Here is a 16,300-nt window from a genome sequence, read left to right on the forward strand (position 1 = left end):
CAACACAATTAAACAGGTATTTTCAGCTGTGTAGAGTCGTGATGTCTCACCTGTGCGTCCGGCGGCCGTGTTGTTGTTCAGCAGCTCTCCACTGAGAGACTGAACCGTGACACTGTACATCTGTCCAGGCTGCAGGGAACCGAACGTCACCTCGTTCTGGTGTTTGGAGACGGGTCGGACGTCCAGCTGTCTGTCCTGTCTGTACAGAAAGACCGAGTATCCGTCCACATCGCCCTGACCGGGAGTCCAGCTCACCTTCAGACTGCTGCTGTCTCCGCTGTTACTGACGTGGATGTTCTTCACTTTACTGGGAACTGAGGAGGGAACAGACGCCGTTTTTATATCCACACAGATTCTTTAGTCTCTGCTGGAGAGCAGAAACACTGACATGCTGAAGCTAGTTATCCAAACATGCACAAAAACAGAATTCATGCCTTTTTATGCAGATAATTTGACTCCCTCTAAAATCAACTTCACCTAACACTGGACCTGATGGAAGATCATTCATTTGGTTGTTTTCCAAACTTGGATTCAGACAACTCTCTTACCTGCCACCTATTTCCAGGAAAACCGCCTAAAATAACAAATCCAAAATAAATCAGTAATAACTCCTCAACCATTAGGCCTAGATGCATAATTCTGGTCTCCTCTGATAGGTCAGAAGCTAAATGAACCTATTTATTTTTCTATTAAAGAGTAAATGGAGATGCAATAAAGGAAAAGATTATTTTAATAGCAATATCACCATTAAAACCATCATCCAACTCATTATAATGCAACATAATATCTTCTAATACACCTGGAATACAAGTGTAACTGTAACTTTGATGAAAAAATATAACATAATATTGAAATATTGATAAAAACAGTGAATATTGATCAATATTCCTGCGACCTAAAGCGCTCCGATGCTTTACAGGCGCACAGCTTGAGAACAGAACATCCTACATGGCTGTAAGTGGCTCGTTCTCTTCGTATTGAAGAGACAAATCGATTGGTTTACTGGATGTCTGTAGCTCCTACCGGTCGCCAGCAGAGGCCGATAAAGACCACCTCTTCTTTTCTATTTCATCTTGAGTAGATAAAACAAAGCTAAGACCTAATTGACCTCATCAAGATTGCGGCCCGCGACTCCAATCTCTAATGACACACACAACCGCTGTTTTTGGACTGAAAACAGCTAAAACAGCAACGGTAAGCCAAAATTGATTGTTTTACTTTGGGAAACACCAGTAATATCTCAATGAGTCCGACCTGTGCGGCCCTCTATGAACTGGGCCCTCTGGTTGGGGCCACTGAAGGTGGAGACCAGGATCTTGTAGAGCCGTCCAGGCGTGAGCGACGACAGGACACACTCTCCCACGCCGCTGCCCAGAGTGACTGGAGGAAACACCTTCATGTCGTTGAACAGCAGCTGCACCTCGTAGTGATCCACGTCACCTGGGGCGGCAGACCACGTCACCCGCAGGTCCTCAGTACCCTGACCAGCCAGAACCAGAGACTGGACCGGCGCTGGAACTGCAGGAGGGACAAGAGAGGACCTGTTAGCTTTATTTGCCTTTTTTTTGTGTTTAACTAGTTATTTAAGTAGTTAAAATAACTATTTTAAATGTCTTTGTTTCCAGAAGCTGAAGTGAAGCGAGTGTCAGTGTTGGGGGGGTCAAAGGTCACTCACAGGTCCTGCCGTCAGTAGAGGCGCTGGTTTCGTATTTCCCGCTCCAGGTGCTCACCAGCACCGTGTAGAGTCTGCCGGGCACCAGGCCGCTAAACACACACTCGTTCTGCGTCTTCAGAACCGTCTTGTTCTGCAGCAACATGTTGTTGTGTTTGATGAACACCTGGTAGAAGTCAAAGTCTCCGGCGGCGTGACGCCAGTACACCTTCAGGTAGTCGTCCCGAGCAGCGTGGGTCGCCGTCGGGTTCTGGACCTTCGACGGCTCTGAAAGAGAAAAATGCATGAATAAATAATAAGAAATATTTATATTTTATGTGCATTAGACCACATTGAACTTCCATATGTTACAGATTTTTTAAATTTTTTTTTTTAAATGTTGCCATTCATGATGGTTTGGCAACATTTACTCTGTGTTTCTCTCCATAAACAGCCCATAACACCATCATTAACATGTTTTATTGCATTAAGCAGGCCTCTGTTTTGATAAGAAAAATGCTTCGCACATCTAAACTGGAAACCCGAACACATTAAGAAGGATAAATCTATCTTTAAAACTTCTTTACAACTCCTGATTTCACTTTTTGTTTTCTTTATTTCTTTCAATTTTACTGGAACTGTTTTATTATCTAATGTAAAGATTTTAAAATGTGTTTTTTAAAATTAATATTATTATTATAACTATGTTGAAAATACAATGACGCTAATCGCCAAAGACTCCTCACATTTCTTTATTGTGTAAATATTGTTTGTTACTTTGCACCTCTATGAAAACATTTGACCCTCGGTGGCAGCTGTACACAAACCGGCCTGCAGTCAGTAAGAGATGTACGTACGTGTTCTCTCCTGGACGAAGGTGTGGTTCTGGTGGAGGCCGCTGCGGGAGGTGATGGAGATGTTGTAGAGTCGTCCGGACACCAGAGAGTTAAACACACACTCTGGGCTGGATTTGGACACAGAGACGGTGTGAAGCGTCTTCTCGCGGTCGCTCAGCGTCACCAGGTAACTGTCCACCTCACCGGGAGCCGGACGCCACGACACGCTGAGGAAGTCCATTCGACCGTTGTTACTGACCGTCACCTCGCCCACTGCAGCCGGGACTGAGGGGGGAGAAAGAATAAGTCAGAATAAACTGCAGAGTGTGTTCATGGTGATGAAGGAACATGTGACTCTCACTGTTATCCTGAAGGAAACTTAAAAACAGGAAGATTCTCAGGCAGGTTCTGTCTCTAAACTGGACGTTTGACAGATGTTTCTTGTTGCCCAGCTGTTGCCTTTTAGGCTGATTGATCCAAACATTAAATAGCTCTGCATGACTAGTCTAAGTTTTCCTCTTTGGTTCAAACCTATAAAGACTGCATTTCCTGTTAAAGAGGATAAAGCAACATGAAGAGCAGAGAGCTGTCTGTGGGAGAAAAGCAAGCAAAAAGAAAGAAACTACTGGTGCGCTGAGCAACAGACGTCCAACAGGTCGGCCAAGGAAATCTACAGTAGTTGATGACAGAAATATGGTGAGAGCTGTGAAGAAAACGCCCAAACCATCAGGAAGTGACATCAGCAACGACCTCCACAGTGCAGGGTGAAGGTATCACAATCCACTGTTGGAAGAAGACTCAGAGAGCAGAAACATAGAGGCCACAACACAAGATGCAAACCCCTCATCAGCAGCAAGAATCACAAGGCCAGAGTGAAATTTGCAGAGAAGCACAGAGATGAGCCTCAAAAGTCCTGGAACACAATCTGATGGACGGATGAGACCAAGATTAATCTGTAGCAAAGTGATGGAAAGGCCAAAGTGTGGAGAAAGAAAGGAACTGCTGATGATCCAGAGCGTACGAGCTCATCTGTGAAGCCTGGTGGAGGTGATGTCACGGCCTGGGCTGCATGGCTGCTTCTGGAACAGGCTCATTAATATTTATTGATGATGGAACTGATGATGGTCGCAGCAGAATGAATTCAGAAGTGTTTACAGAGAAATGCACTGAAACTAATGGGGAGGAAGTTTATCATGCAGCAGGACAACGAGCCAAAGCACACAAAACAAAAGAAAGGACTTCATCAGGGGAAAAAGTGGAAGGTTTTAGACTGACCAAGTCAATCAGCTGACCTGAACCCAACAGAGCTGCATTTCACCTCCTTAAGAGGAGACTGAAGGGAGAAACACCCCGAAACAAACAAGAGCTGAAAGAAGCTGCGGTAAAAACCTGGAATAGCAACACAAATGAAGAATGCAACAGTTTGGTGATGTCGATGGGTCGCAGGATTGAGGCAGTTACTGCAAGCAAAGGTTCTGCCACCAAATATTAAATGTTATTAACTTGAAGATGATTTGTTCCTTTGCTTTTGTTCACCTAAGAACGCTGTGGTCTAAAACAAACGGTGGTTTGTCCTGAGTTGTTTCACACATCTAGAGGTGAAAACCAGGAAATGAGAGCTGAAATTCTGAACTCTTGTCTCATCTTTTGATCTTAAACCCAAATGTCTTCAGTGAACAACAAAAACAAAGGAAGTGGCCTCACTGTTCCAACACTTTAGGAGGGGACTGTACACACAACACTTTGGACCAGCTCAGTGTTAGTTTGGCTCTGCACAGGGATTTGTTGGGATAATAACAGGATTAACTATCAGACTCCCACGACACTTTCATTGTTTCTTCTAATCTTTTAATAGTCTGTGGTGACTTTTTAGAAAAGATTTTCCAGCAAAGCTTTCGTGTTGTAATTCAACAATCAAACACTCCTCACAGGAAGCCTCTGACAGACGGAGCCTGACAGGTTGTCGTAGTTGTTGTTGTTGTCGACACTTCCTGACAAATTCCAGACAAATTCCTGCTTTTCAATAATACACTGCACACTCACACACACACGGATCGTTTCCGCTCATTGTTGTCATGTTTGTTTTTAGACTTTGTAAAAACTGGGCGGGGTTAAAAAAGTGAACGAGCAGACCGCCAGTATCGCAGCTCTGTCGACAACTTTGGATTTAAAGAGGATTTAAATGCTGCTGTGTTCAGTATTCAGGTTTAACCCTCGTGTGATGATGTTTAGCCGCGTTAAAGGTTTACTCCCCAGGTGTTCCCAGGTGTGTCCCCCTCAGTCTTACCTGTGCGTCCCTCTGCTACAGTCTGCCTGGAGGTCTGTCCGGCTCTGACGGTGGTTAACACCACCCTGTAGAGGGCTCCGGGTCTCAGAGCGTGGAAGGTGATGCCGGTGGCGTCGGCCTCCACGCTCTGGTTCTTGATGATGCTGCTGTCGTGGACCAGCAGGACTCGGTAAGAGTCCAGATCTCCGGAGGCTCGTTCCCACTGCGCCTGCAGGCTGTCGGTGCTGCCGCCGTTAGAAACCTGCAGCCCGGTGACCTGAGCCGGAGCTGAGAGGAACCACGTTAGAAACCATGAGTGAGCATATGAACGTCCTGCAGGCCACAGGAACCTTTTCTCTTTCAGGTGGAACTGCAGGGGTCAAACCTGTTCACAGCGAAACAGGAGTGTACGTGGACCAAACTGTTTTTAGTGGTTTCACCCAAAATGCACTCAGTGACCACTTTCTCATCACTGCTCCACCACCTGCAGAACACTTTATATCTGCAGCACATTTCTCACCTGCTAACACCCTGTGACCAAAACTGAAACACATTCAGAGCAGAATGAAGGCAAATGAAATACAGACAAAAATACACATACATACTGACATAAAGCTACTAGAAGTATTTCAGCAGGATTGTTTCAGGTGGTTGGTGCATGAATTACAGGTTGTGGCACCGGTGTTACCATGGAAACAAGTAAATTACTATATGCAATGATATAAAGAAAATTCTGTTAAGGTGCTTTCAGACCAAAAGTGAAGTGAGCGTTGTGGGCGCTGCGTTTTAGAAGTTGTTGTCCTGCTGACAGACCTGACAATGCATGAATTCATATGTTTAACAAATCTGCATCATAATGTCGTTATTTCAGCATCAGTTTGATTTATTGCAATTAAATCACAGCGAAATGTTTAATCCTCCCAACGAGGAAAGCGTTGCGAGGATTAAATTTGCGTTTGGTCTGAATGCACGGTAAGGATAGTGAAGCAAATTTCTGATTTATTCTTCCTACATATACTTTAGTACAGTCAATAAAGTGAAATATGTCATTCTTATTCACTAATAAAATACTGATTTATGTGAAAAATCATTTAAACTTCAAAGGTAAAAGTTCATCATTTCTGTAAAACACTCCTGTTGTCAGTGTTTGCTTTCTGAAGGGGTTTATTTTGAGACATGTATGAAGTGTTTTGGTCTGAGTGGGTTTTGGAGGTGAGATTAACTCTTTAGTCAAGATGCATGTTGGTGACTGTGTGAAGAGTTTTGAAAAGGTGGCTTCAGTTCTGACTGAACAATGTTAAAGCGATTTATAAAATAAAAGATCTATACTTGGGGTCCGTGTATCGATACAGTATTGTCACAGAAAATATCGCGCTTCTAAGCTACATCGATTTTTCCCTTTACTAGTTTATAGACACAAACCAGAATCACCAGATTGGAGCCTTATAAACATTCTGGTGAAATCTCAGATGTTTATCTTGTTTCCTATCACACGTCATGATCCTCTTTCTTTCCATCTTTAAAGGAACAAACAGACGGCGTACAGAAACCAGACGTACCGGTCCGTGCAGTCACAGAGGCAGAGCTCGTCAGGTTGCCGCTGTTGGTCGTCACGGTGACGACGTACAGGCGTCCTGAGGTGAGGATGTTGAAGGTGCACTCTCTGGCCTCCCAGGGGAGGATCCTCTGAGCCACCACGGCGGCGGCGTCCATCTGTCTGAGGGCCACGGTGAAGCCGTCCCACTCGCCGACCGGTCGATTCCACAGGACGCTCAGAGTCGTTTCATCAACGTGACGGACGAGCAGCTGCTGCACGGGACCAGGCGCTGGAGGGAGGGAGATAATATCATTCATAAGTTAGCGGCGGCGAGGGTCAGCAGGTAGAGCGACTCGTCCAGGGATCACAGGGTTCAGCAGGTAAAGCAGCCCGTCACCGATGACGTGAATGTAGTTTTACGTATTTTATTTTTTCTCTCTAAAGGAACCAAGCGTGTGGAGGTCAGAGGTCACTCCCTGAACTAAATACCTACAGGTGTAGACGTTTACTGACCCAGTCGTCCGTAGCAGCGCGCCGTGTTACCCAGAATGCCGCTGCGAACCGTGACCTCTGCCCCGTAGAGTCGTCCCGGCACCAGGCCCAGGCTGAGGACGGAGAACGCGTGCTGTCTGCTCAGCTGACTGATGGTCTGGTTCACCAGAACCTCCGACCCGTTCCTCAGCAGGACGCTGTAGCTCTCCCAGTGACCTCTGGGGGGCGACCAGCTGAGCCTCAGAGTCCTGCCGTCACTGAGCAGCGACATGGAGAGAGCCGTCACCGGCTGAGGGACTGAAACGGGACGAGACGGGGAACACGCAGCTGTCAGTCAGCAACACAGGAGAACATGAAGCAGAATGTTCCTGCAGGAACCCTCCTGAACACGTACCTGTCCTGCCGCTGGTCCTGGTCTCTGAACTCTGGCCTCCAGCTGTGGTCCTGACACACAGCTGGTAGCTGCGACCTGGGGTCAGACTCTCAAAGAGCACATGGGTGATGTTGGGAGGGAGGCGGCGCTCCTGGGCGGCCGATCCCGGAGCCGACAGGGTCACCAGGAAGACGTCCACACCCCCTTCAGGAGACACCCAGGAGGCCTGCAGACTCTCTGAGCTGCCGTTGTTGTCCAGCCTCAGATCGGACACAGCTGCTGGGACTGAAGGAGGGGGGGGGGTTATATTAAATATTTATCTTTTCTTCTCTTCCCTCGTGTAGAACAAAACGTTTTACTGTCTGTGTTTCCTCAAAAGAAGAAGCTGGAGGCTTCAGCAGCTTCAGACACGTCTCTGCGGACGCACCTGAAGTCACCTGTTCCCTCTTATGAAGGCTTTGAACAGTAAACTGGTCTCTTAGAAATGTCTGAAATCAGAAAAGTACATTTTAATACACTCCACCTCAACACTCCCTATATTATCTATTATTACTACTATTTACTATTTATTAGTGTTTGTCATTACACTAAAATACTGCACATTTTCCACACTCTTATTTATATTTTTATATTCAGATTGTATACTTATTTATATTCTGTTTACCAACTGTCTATTATTATTTCTGTCCCTTTATACTTTGATTTGCAATGTGAGCAACTGTGATGCAAGAATTTCTGCTCAGGGATCAATGAAGTATTTCTGATTCTGATAACGTTTTATTTATGGAAAATAAAGACTTTAGAAACTTTGGGGGCTGGACAGCCATCTGAGCAGACTCCCAGGAGGGAGCAGAGTTATTAGAGTGACAGAGTTTTTGGGTGGGGAGGTTTCAGTCAGAGGAAGGGTGGGGGGGGGGGGGGGGGGGGGGGGGGAGCCTAAAATATCCTGGAAACAACAGCAGAGGGTGACGCTGCTGCTGGAAAGTCAAACAACGAGCAGCGAAGTGACTCAGCTGCTGAGACCATCAGAGCTGAAACCATCTGAGCAGAGCTGATAAGCGACTCCTGGCTCTGCACCATCTATCTAAACTCCATAAGTTCCTTCTGGGCCACGGCGCTCCTCCAATGAACGCCGCCTGCCTCCCTTCACACAAAACAACCTCAGTCCCTGTTCTCATCTGTGACACCGCGATGGTGGAACGAGCTACCGCACGCCATCAGAGCAGGGGCGTCGCTCTCTGACTTCAAGAAGCTCCTGAAAACTCTGCAGAGAACGCTTCCTCTGATGACCTCTGACATCACTTCCTGTGCTCTTCTTCTTCTGTCTCCTTACAGCCTGCCTGAGGAAATCAGGTCGGCTGAGTCAGTGAACTCTTTTAAGTCCCTTCTTAAAACATACTTTTATAGGAGAGCCTTTCCCGATCTTATGTGACTTTATTTTATTTTATTCTATTCTATATATATTTTATATTTATTTTAAATGTGTATTTTAGTCTCTTATGTGTTTTCTTGCTTTTATGACATATTTGTTTTTGTGTTTTATTGTCTTTACACTTGTTAAAGCTTTGTAACTTGTTTTTGAAAAGTGCTCTACAAATAGAGATTATTATTATTATTACAGTTCTCCTGTAGTGATTGCACTATTAGTGAACTCTTCCTCTCGGTATTTACCCCACTGATGCTGTAGGTGCCGACAACTCTTAGTACTTTTTTGTAATTTTGTCTCTGACTGTATTGATGCCTGTATGTTGTTCCTCAAATGTAAGTTGCTTTGGATTAAAACGTCTACCAAATGAATAAATGTAATGGACGCTGAGTTCAGGGTTGACACTCAGGTGGATTTGAGGCTCTGATTCTGCAACCTGGTCGAGTCGAGTTGAATAACAATAATAATGGTAAAGTAAAGTAATATAATAAAATAAAAAAAGAACTTAATTTACACATCCAGATGTGATTTGGTCATTTTAAAGTATTTAAGTGTTTGGCCAGCTGCTTATTTCCACCTCCAGCAACACATCTGTCGGCTCCTGAGCAGGTCGCGTGCAGCCGACCAGATGAACCAAAACCAGGAGCTTTAAAACCATCTCATAATACGTACCTGTGACAGCCTGTGTGGAGGCGGAGCTCTGCAGGCCGACAGCCTCTGTTACCACGGTGACGGTGTACGGCGTCCCAGGCTGCAGGCCGTCCAGCTCAGCGGAGGTGGCGGTGGTTTGTAGAGTGACGTTCTTCAACAGAACCCCGTCCCGATCCGTCAGCAGAACCCTGAAGCGCTCGGCTCTGCCCGGACCGACCTGCCAGGAAACACTGAGGCTGTCCGTGGAGGAGGACGCCACCTGGAGGCGGCGGACAGGCGACGGAGCTGGAGGAGGGAGATGAGCACATGAAATGTGACAGTTAAAACTTCAGTAATAACTCATTTCACAGTTTGTGTCTTTGTCCAGAAGCCCCGTGTCGGAGATGTTGGAGGTAAGAGTCACACAAACTGCACAAAAGCTCCATGGAATTACAGTCTCCTCTTATTATTCATATCATCAACTTAGAAATATAGCAAAAATTCGATCTATGTTAACTTTTAAGGACACCGAGACCATTTTACACGCCTTCATCTCATCACGCCTGGATTATTGCAACAGCCTTTTCACCTGTTTAACCCAAAAATCTATTGATCGACTCCAGACTGTCCAGAACTCAGCTGCCAGGCTTTTAACCAGAACAAAGAAATATGACCACATTACTCCTATTTTAGCTTCATTACACTGGCTCCCAGTATGTTTTAGAATTGACTTTAAAATTCTATCGATCACTTTTAAAGCTCTTCATGGCCTCTCGCCTTGTTATATTTCTGACCTTTTAGTCCCATACGCACCAGCACGTACCTTGAGATCCTCGGGCAGAGGTCTGTTGTCTGTTCCAGAGTCTCGACTGAAAACTAAAGGGGACAGAGCGTTCGCTGTCAGGGCCCCGAGGCTCTGGAACAGCCTGCCCGAGGAAATCAGGTCGGCTGAGTCAGTGAACTCTTTTAAGTCCCTTCTTAAAACATACTTTTATAGGAGAGCCTTTCCTGATCTTATTTGACTTTATTTTATCCCTTTTATTTTATTGTATTTTACTAATTTTATATTTATCTTAAACGTGTATTTTAGTCTTTTCAATGTTTTTTCAATGTCTTGCTTTTATCTTGTATTGTTTTTGTATTATTGTCTTTTGGGTATTATTGTCTTTACACTTGTTAAAGCACTTTGTAACTTGTAAAAACAAATAAAGATTATAATTATTATTACACACAAAACATACTTGACAGTAGGCCATCATCTGTGCAGAATGGAGGGGGAAACATATTTTGGCAGACTGCATGTCCAGTCTGGTAGGACCAGTAGGCAGCTGTTAACGCTTTCTGTGTATGAAAAGTGCTGTTTTAAATTGTTATGATAATAATTTACCCTTTAAGGAGCGGGACTCTTTCCAGCAATATCCAAAGGCTGTCCATACAGTGGAAACAAGGATTACAAGGACAACATATTGTCTGCAACGCTGCATTCAGTTTAATGTAATATTTCATCGCAAGGAAGATCTCTTACTGTGATTACTGTAGACTTTTCATTCAGAGGGGGCCATAGGAGGGCCCAAGGTCTGTGTTACAGGGGCACTGGCCCCTGTTGGCTCTCCCCTAAAACCGCCATAGTTGGACACACTGCGATTACATACAAAGTCAATGCAAAGACGTGGAGAGACGCGATTTTCCACCGGGCGGCGCAGCAGACACAATGGGCGCGATGCAAAGTACACGATCATGTGATACATTTTTCAGTCTGTCCGGACATCACCGACGGCTCCAGAGTGCGCAGAGGACAGGGACGCCAGGCAGAGAGGCGGGACAGAGTCTTTGCTCGCCAACAGACAGTTGCTGAGCTACAGGAGCTCTGGAGGAGAGAGCCGGGGCGGCGCTGCAGCTTTGGACCGATAAACACGTGTTACTTGACTCCAGCTGTGGTTGTTCTTTGCTATGAAAGAAGTTATCACATCCCTGATCGAGCCAAACTCCATTCAGAAAACAAGCATTTTAAAAGTTGCTGACAGACCTGACAAAGCATGAATTCATATCTTTACCAAATATGCATCATGATGTCGTTATTTCAGCATTGATCCGTTTATTATAATTAAATCACAGCTGTGGTTCACATGAAGGTTTTAAAACACTAAACATGCATAAAACTGTGACGTGAATGAATTGTGTTTGGAACCATTAGCTTTAGAAACACGACCAATGTTTTAACAGCATTTAAATCATTTGGATCTGCTTCAAGTCGTAATAACTTTTCAGTGTTGTTGAAACCTGGATGTTTCTTTTTTTCACCTTTCAACCACTTGTTTTCTGGTTTTAACCGAAACATCTCGACGACTTCTGACCTGCAAACGTTCAAATCACTGTCGAGTATTGTCTCTAACAAAGAGCACGTGTGACTTCAGTCACCGCTCTGGACTGAAGAGGTTCATCCACTCAGACACCTGTCCCACCTGCTGTGGACCGGTGCTGTTGTGTCTCACCTGTAGCGGCTGAGCGGTGGACGGGTTTAGCGCTCTTGTTTCCGGCTGTTGCCACCACACTGACGGTGTAAAGGGTGCCGGGGGTCAGGGCGCTGAAACCAGACTGGGGGGCCGCAGAGTCCATAATCCTGGTGCTGCGGGTGAATCCGGAGCCAGCGTCCTCCAGAGTCAGATCATACCAGTCCACATGACCAGCAGAACGAGACCACAACACCCGCAGACCTGAAGAACCACCGGGGACCACAGACTGGCTTTTAAATTGGGTCTGGTCCACGTCCAGCTGAGCCGGACCGACCGGGTCTGAGACAGGAGAGAAGAGGGGGGTCAGAGGTCAGAGGTCAGAGGTCAGAGGTGTCAGTCTGTGATTGTGTGTGTGTGTGTGTGTTACAGTGTGTGTGTGTGTGTGTGATTGTGTGTATGTGTCTGTGTGTGTGTGTGTGTGTGTGATTGTGTGTCTGTGTGTGTGTGTGTGTGTGTGTGTGTGTTACAGTCTGTGTGTGTGTGTGTGTGTGTGTGATTGTGTGTCTGTGTGTGTGTGTGTGTGTGTGTGTGTGTGTTACAGTCTGTGTGTGTGTTACAGTCTGTGTGTGTGTGTGTGTGTTACAGTGTGTGTGTTTACAGTGTGTGTGTGTTACAGTGTGTGTGTGTTACAGTGTGTGTGTGTGTTACAGTGTGTGTGTGTGTGTTACAGTGTGTGTGTGTGTGTTACAGTGTGTGTGTGTGTCTGTGAGTGTATGTGTGTGTGATTGTGTGTGTGTGTTACAGTGTGTGTGTGTGTGTTACAGTGTGTGTGTGTGTCTGTGAGTGTATGTGTGTGTGATTGTGTGTGTGTCTGTGTGTGTGTTACAGTGTGTGTGTGTGTGTGTGTATCCTGTGTGTGCAGCAGCAGAGATGCTGGAGATCGATAAGATTGTTTTAGCTGCTCAAAGAACGAGACGTTTTCATCGAGCCAACGTGAGTCGGACAGGAAACAGAAAAACAGGAAGAGGAGAACAACCCCCCCGACAGGAGAAACTCTTAATAATGGCTTCCTCCCTGAGGAGACTTTACTGTTTCCTGCTGGCAGCTCAGTGACCCCCCGAGGACAAAATGTCCCACTGAGACAGCTTGAAGACGTTCGGCCCGCCTGCTGTCTATATTCTGACCAGCAGCTGCTCAGATCACCAGGATGCTGAAAGACTCACGTTCTAGCTGTTATTAGGAGCCGAGGTCATGTGACTCTGTAGCTGTCAATAACATGATAACCTATTATTTCACCTTAATTAAAGAGAGCAGTTCTAACCTGCTGCTCCTCCCCAGAGTCGCCTCCACCTCTCTAATCTCTGCAGCCTTCAGAAACCTCCTGCATCCGCTGCTGCAGAAACAATGTGAGGAGGGAAGTGGCTCCGAGGTTTCTGGAAACAAACACTTGAAATGAGATGAAGACCACGAACACGTAGCTGAGGCTAAGAGGAGGGGGGGGGGGGTGCGGGGTAACATTAACACCCAGCAGCAGCTCCAACTGCACAGTGTTCGAAGGATCGACGGTGTCTCATGTCATATTATAAACGAGGGTCCTGTGAATATTCAGGATCCAGCCCTCCTCACATGAGGGCCCTGCATACTAAGCCCCCCCCCCCCCCCCCAACCCCCCAACCCCCCCCCCCAGTCCTACACCCCTGCAGCAGCAGTGAAGCAGCGAGGGGCCCCAGTTTGGGGGCCTCCAGTCAAACGTTCTCTTATTATATCCATCAAACGCTCCCTGTCTTTTTATTGACTGGTTTTAAAAACCTTTGCTGTTGTCGGATTCTATAAACATATTTATTATAATCTCACCTGGACAGTTTGGATAATTCAGGATAACTCAGTAATACATTATTTAAAAATCCTGATATATTTCACAGAAGGAGAAACTTCATGTCTGATGGCTTCTTTCATTTATAGATAAGATATAATCTATATTCATGACCATCACCTCTCTGCGTCTCACCTGTGCGCACTGACGCGTTGCTCCTCTCTCCATCCTTCTTGGAAATCACAGTTAAACGGTACAAAGTCCCGGGTTCCAGACCCAGGATCTGACAGGTGAAGGTGTTTCTGGACTCCCCATCCGGGTCACACTCGGTGGGAACAGCCCGGGAGTCCTCACCAGCAAACAGGGTGAAGTTACAGGAGAGCCCGGCGGTGGTGAACTTCACCACAGCGGAATCGGAGCCAGAGCTGATTTTTGTGAAGTTTACGGAGCAGCGGGACCGGACCTGAAACAGGAAGTGACATCAGGTCAGGTGAGCAGCAGAATTGTGTAGCAGTCCCCTCCACAAAAACTAACACCAATTTCACTGGATGTTTGTGTGAATTTAAGAGTATATTAAATTCTGTAAGGAACATCAACGCATTTCTCTTCTTTTTTTTAATTCTCTGTTTGTCTCTCTGTGTTGAGCAGGTGTTTGTTTAGTTGTTCATTTCATCAGTAAAGACAGAAGTGTCGAAGTCTCCTGTGGATTATCTGGAGAGAGTTTAGAGTTTTTCTTTAAGTAAAAAGTCTGCAGCTCTGTTTAGAACTTGTACCTGCAGTGCACTGTTGGGTTTTAATAATGAAGTGGAGACGGTGTCAGAATCAGGCCTTTTTATTTTGCATCTAAATCTGCATTCAGGTGTGGGAAAGTGAGCCAAACGCAGCTGTTATATTATTTTTGTCATTGTTTTGAGAGAGATATCAGCCTGTTCCGCCCTGAATTGAGTCTAAAAACCAGATCGATCTGTTAACTCACCTCATTTACGCTCCAAATTAAAAGTATCAGACATCTTGTGGCGCATCTGAACATCGCGGCCTCTGCTTTAAATCCGCCCGTTCAATTAAGGAAAAAGAAACGTGGCACATTCCAGGATGAGCGGACATACCGAGGATCTGAAGTTGGAACAATGTTTTCTATAACTATCCAAATGGGATGCGCGCTGCAGTTTGGCACGTCGCGCGTAAAAGTGTCTCCGACGCGTTCCAGACCAGACTCCATCCACAGTTAGATCCACGGCTAGATCCTCATCCTCACGACCTCCAGGATCACCTCCGCTGATGGAGTCGGATTTAAAAGAGGAGCTGTCTAGAGTCACGCATTCTCCCGCAGATCAGAGACGTCTTGGAGAGTTCTTCATCACAGTCAGTTGTAAGATATATCAAACAGTCCGGACTCTTTTCTCCCGGAGGATCCATCGATTTTCAGACTTTCACTGCGCTGTGAACAGCGGCAGGCAGGCTCTGTACAGACCGGCACCCCACCCTGCTTTCCTTCCTGCCCGCCTCGGACTTTCTCTGACGACCTTTAGCACCAAGCTGAGCTCCATCAATCTGAGCAGAACCATCTATTGTTGTGGCTGAATAAGAGTTATCCAATCAGGAAGGGCCTCAGATCCAGCGCCAGAAACAGGCTCTAATTATAACCTATATGTGATGTACACGATCTGTCGCTGTGTGAACGTGAGCTGCGCTGTTCTCCAGACTTCCAGACTCTCACCTGTTCAGTTGTGAGCAGGTGAAGGTTCAGTGTCTCCTGGACACTGACCAGGCAAGAACTGTATTTATTATCACACACAAACACACTATGATGATGTTTCACACTACAACTGTAATAATTAGTCGATTGGTTGATCAACAGAAAACTAATCAGCAGCTTAAAAAAAAATTGTTTCTGTCATTTATTGAGATTTTCTGCTTCTCTCGGTTTTTCTCTCAAGAAACTGAACATCTTTGAATTTTGGGCTGAGAAACTATCAGTGTAATAATAAAAATAATTGTCTTATTAATCAATAACGAAATTAACTGTTAGTTGCAGCCCTGATTCATACCTTCAGTTTTCCATTGGGTAAAATGGGTGTGTTTAAAATGTAATTTTTCATATCAACTTATCTGGTGATTATTTTTGATTAATCAATTAAAGCTGCAGTAGGTAACTTTTATAAAAATAACTTTATATATATTTGTTGTCATATTTGCTGAAACTGTCCCTACATTCTGACAGCAGAACATGAGACATGTTATCAGGATCCTCCGGCTCCTCCTACGCTCCAAGAATCAAAACAACCAACCAGAGTAAGGAGCAGCCTCTAACGCAGTGTCAGTCACTGCTCACGCTTACTCAGTCCAGCTCAGTATCTTCAGCTGAGAAACAAACAGCAGCAGATAGAGCTGCCTGTCCCTCCTCTGCCAACAGCATAGTACAGAACATGTCCCGGTGTGACATCAAAATGTGTGTCCTATCAGGTTCCGTGACCCAAATGGCAAGTTAAGCGCCAGAGGCTTTGTTGACGATGTGAAGCGGTAGGATTTTGATTGGATTTAATCACCAAAAGTACTTTGTTGGGTTTAGGTACTAAAAGTACTTTGTTGGGTTTAGGTACTAAAAGTACTTTGTTGGGTTTAGGTACTAAAAGTACTTGAATAAACACAACTTGCCATCACTACCGCTGTATGTAACTCAAAATAAACATTTTGCTGTGATTTAATTATAATAAACGGATCAATGCTGAAATAACGACATCATGATGCATATTTGGTAAAGATATGAATTCATGCTTTGTCAGGTCTGTCAGCAACTTTTAAAATGCTTGTTTTCTGAATGGA

At 45.4% G+C, this 16,300-nt stretch overlaps 1 protein-coding gene across 3 annotated transcripts in view; it reads right to left on the minus strand.

Annotated features, from left to right (window-relative positions):
- Nucleotides 1-16,300, minus strand: part of LOC119894342 (receptor-type tyrosine-protein phosphatase beta-like) — a 54,137-nt gene that overhangs the window by 24,931 nt on the left and 12,906 nt on the right. For 2 of the 3 annotated variants that reach the window (XM_038707040.1, XM_038707041.1), the window contains 11 exons: nt 13,673-13,940; nt 11,704-12,003; nt 9,254-9,517; nt 7,177-7,440; nt 6,804-7,079; nt 6,313-6,579; nt 4,775-5,041; nt 2,509-2,772; nt 1,676-1,939; nt 1,255-1,518; nt 51-314 (listed from right to left, as the gene is read on the minus strand). In XM_038707040.1, coding sequence (XP_038562968.1) covers nt 51-314; nt 1,255-1,518; nt 1,676-1,939; nt 2,509-2,772; nt 4,775-5,041; nt 6,313-6,579; nt 6,804-7,079; nt 7,177-7,440; nt 9,254-9,517; nt 11,704-12,003; nt 13,673-13,940 — 2,962 coding nt within the window. Of the gene's footprint in view, nt 1-50; nt 315-1,254; nt 1,519-1,675; nt 1,940-2,508; nt 2,773-4,774; nt 5,042-6,312; nt 6,580-6,803; nt 7,080-7,176; nt 7,441-9,253; nt 9,518-11,703; nt 12,004-13,672; nt 13,941-14,453; nt 15,055-16,300 lie in introns of those variants that run through there. The other variant, XM_038707042.1, reaches the window with a different exon arrangement.

This window comes from Micropterus salmoides, unplaced genomic scaffold, assembly GCF_014851395.1.
Source record: "Micropterus salmoides isolate LMB-PRFRI ecotype aquatic unplaced genomic scaffold, ASM1485139v1 Ms_hic_scaffold_8, whole genome shotgun sequence".
NCBI lineage: Eukaryota > Metazoa > Chordata > Actinopteri > Centrarchiformes > Centrarchidae > Micropterus > Micropterus salmoides.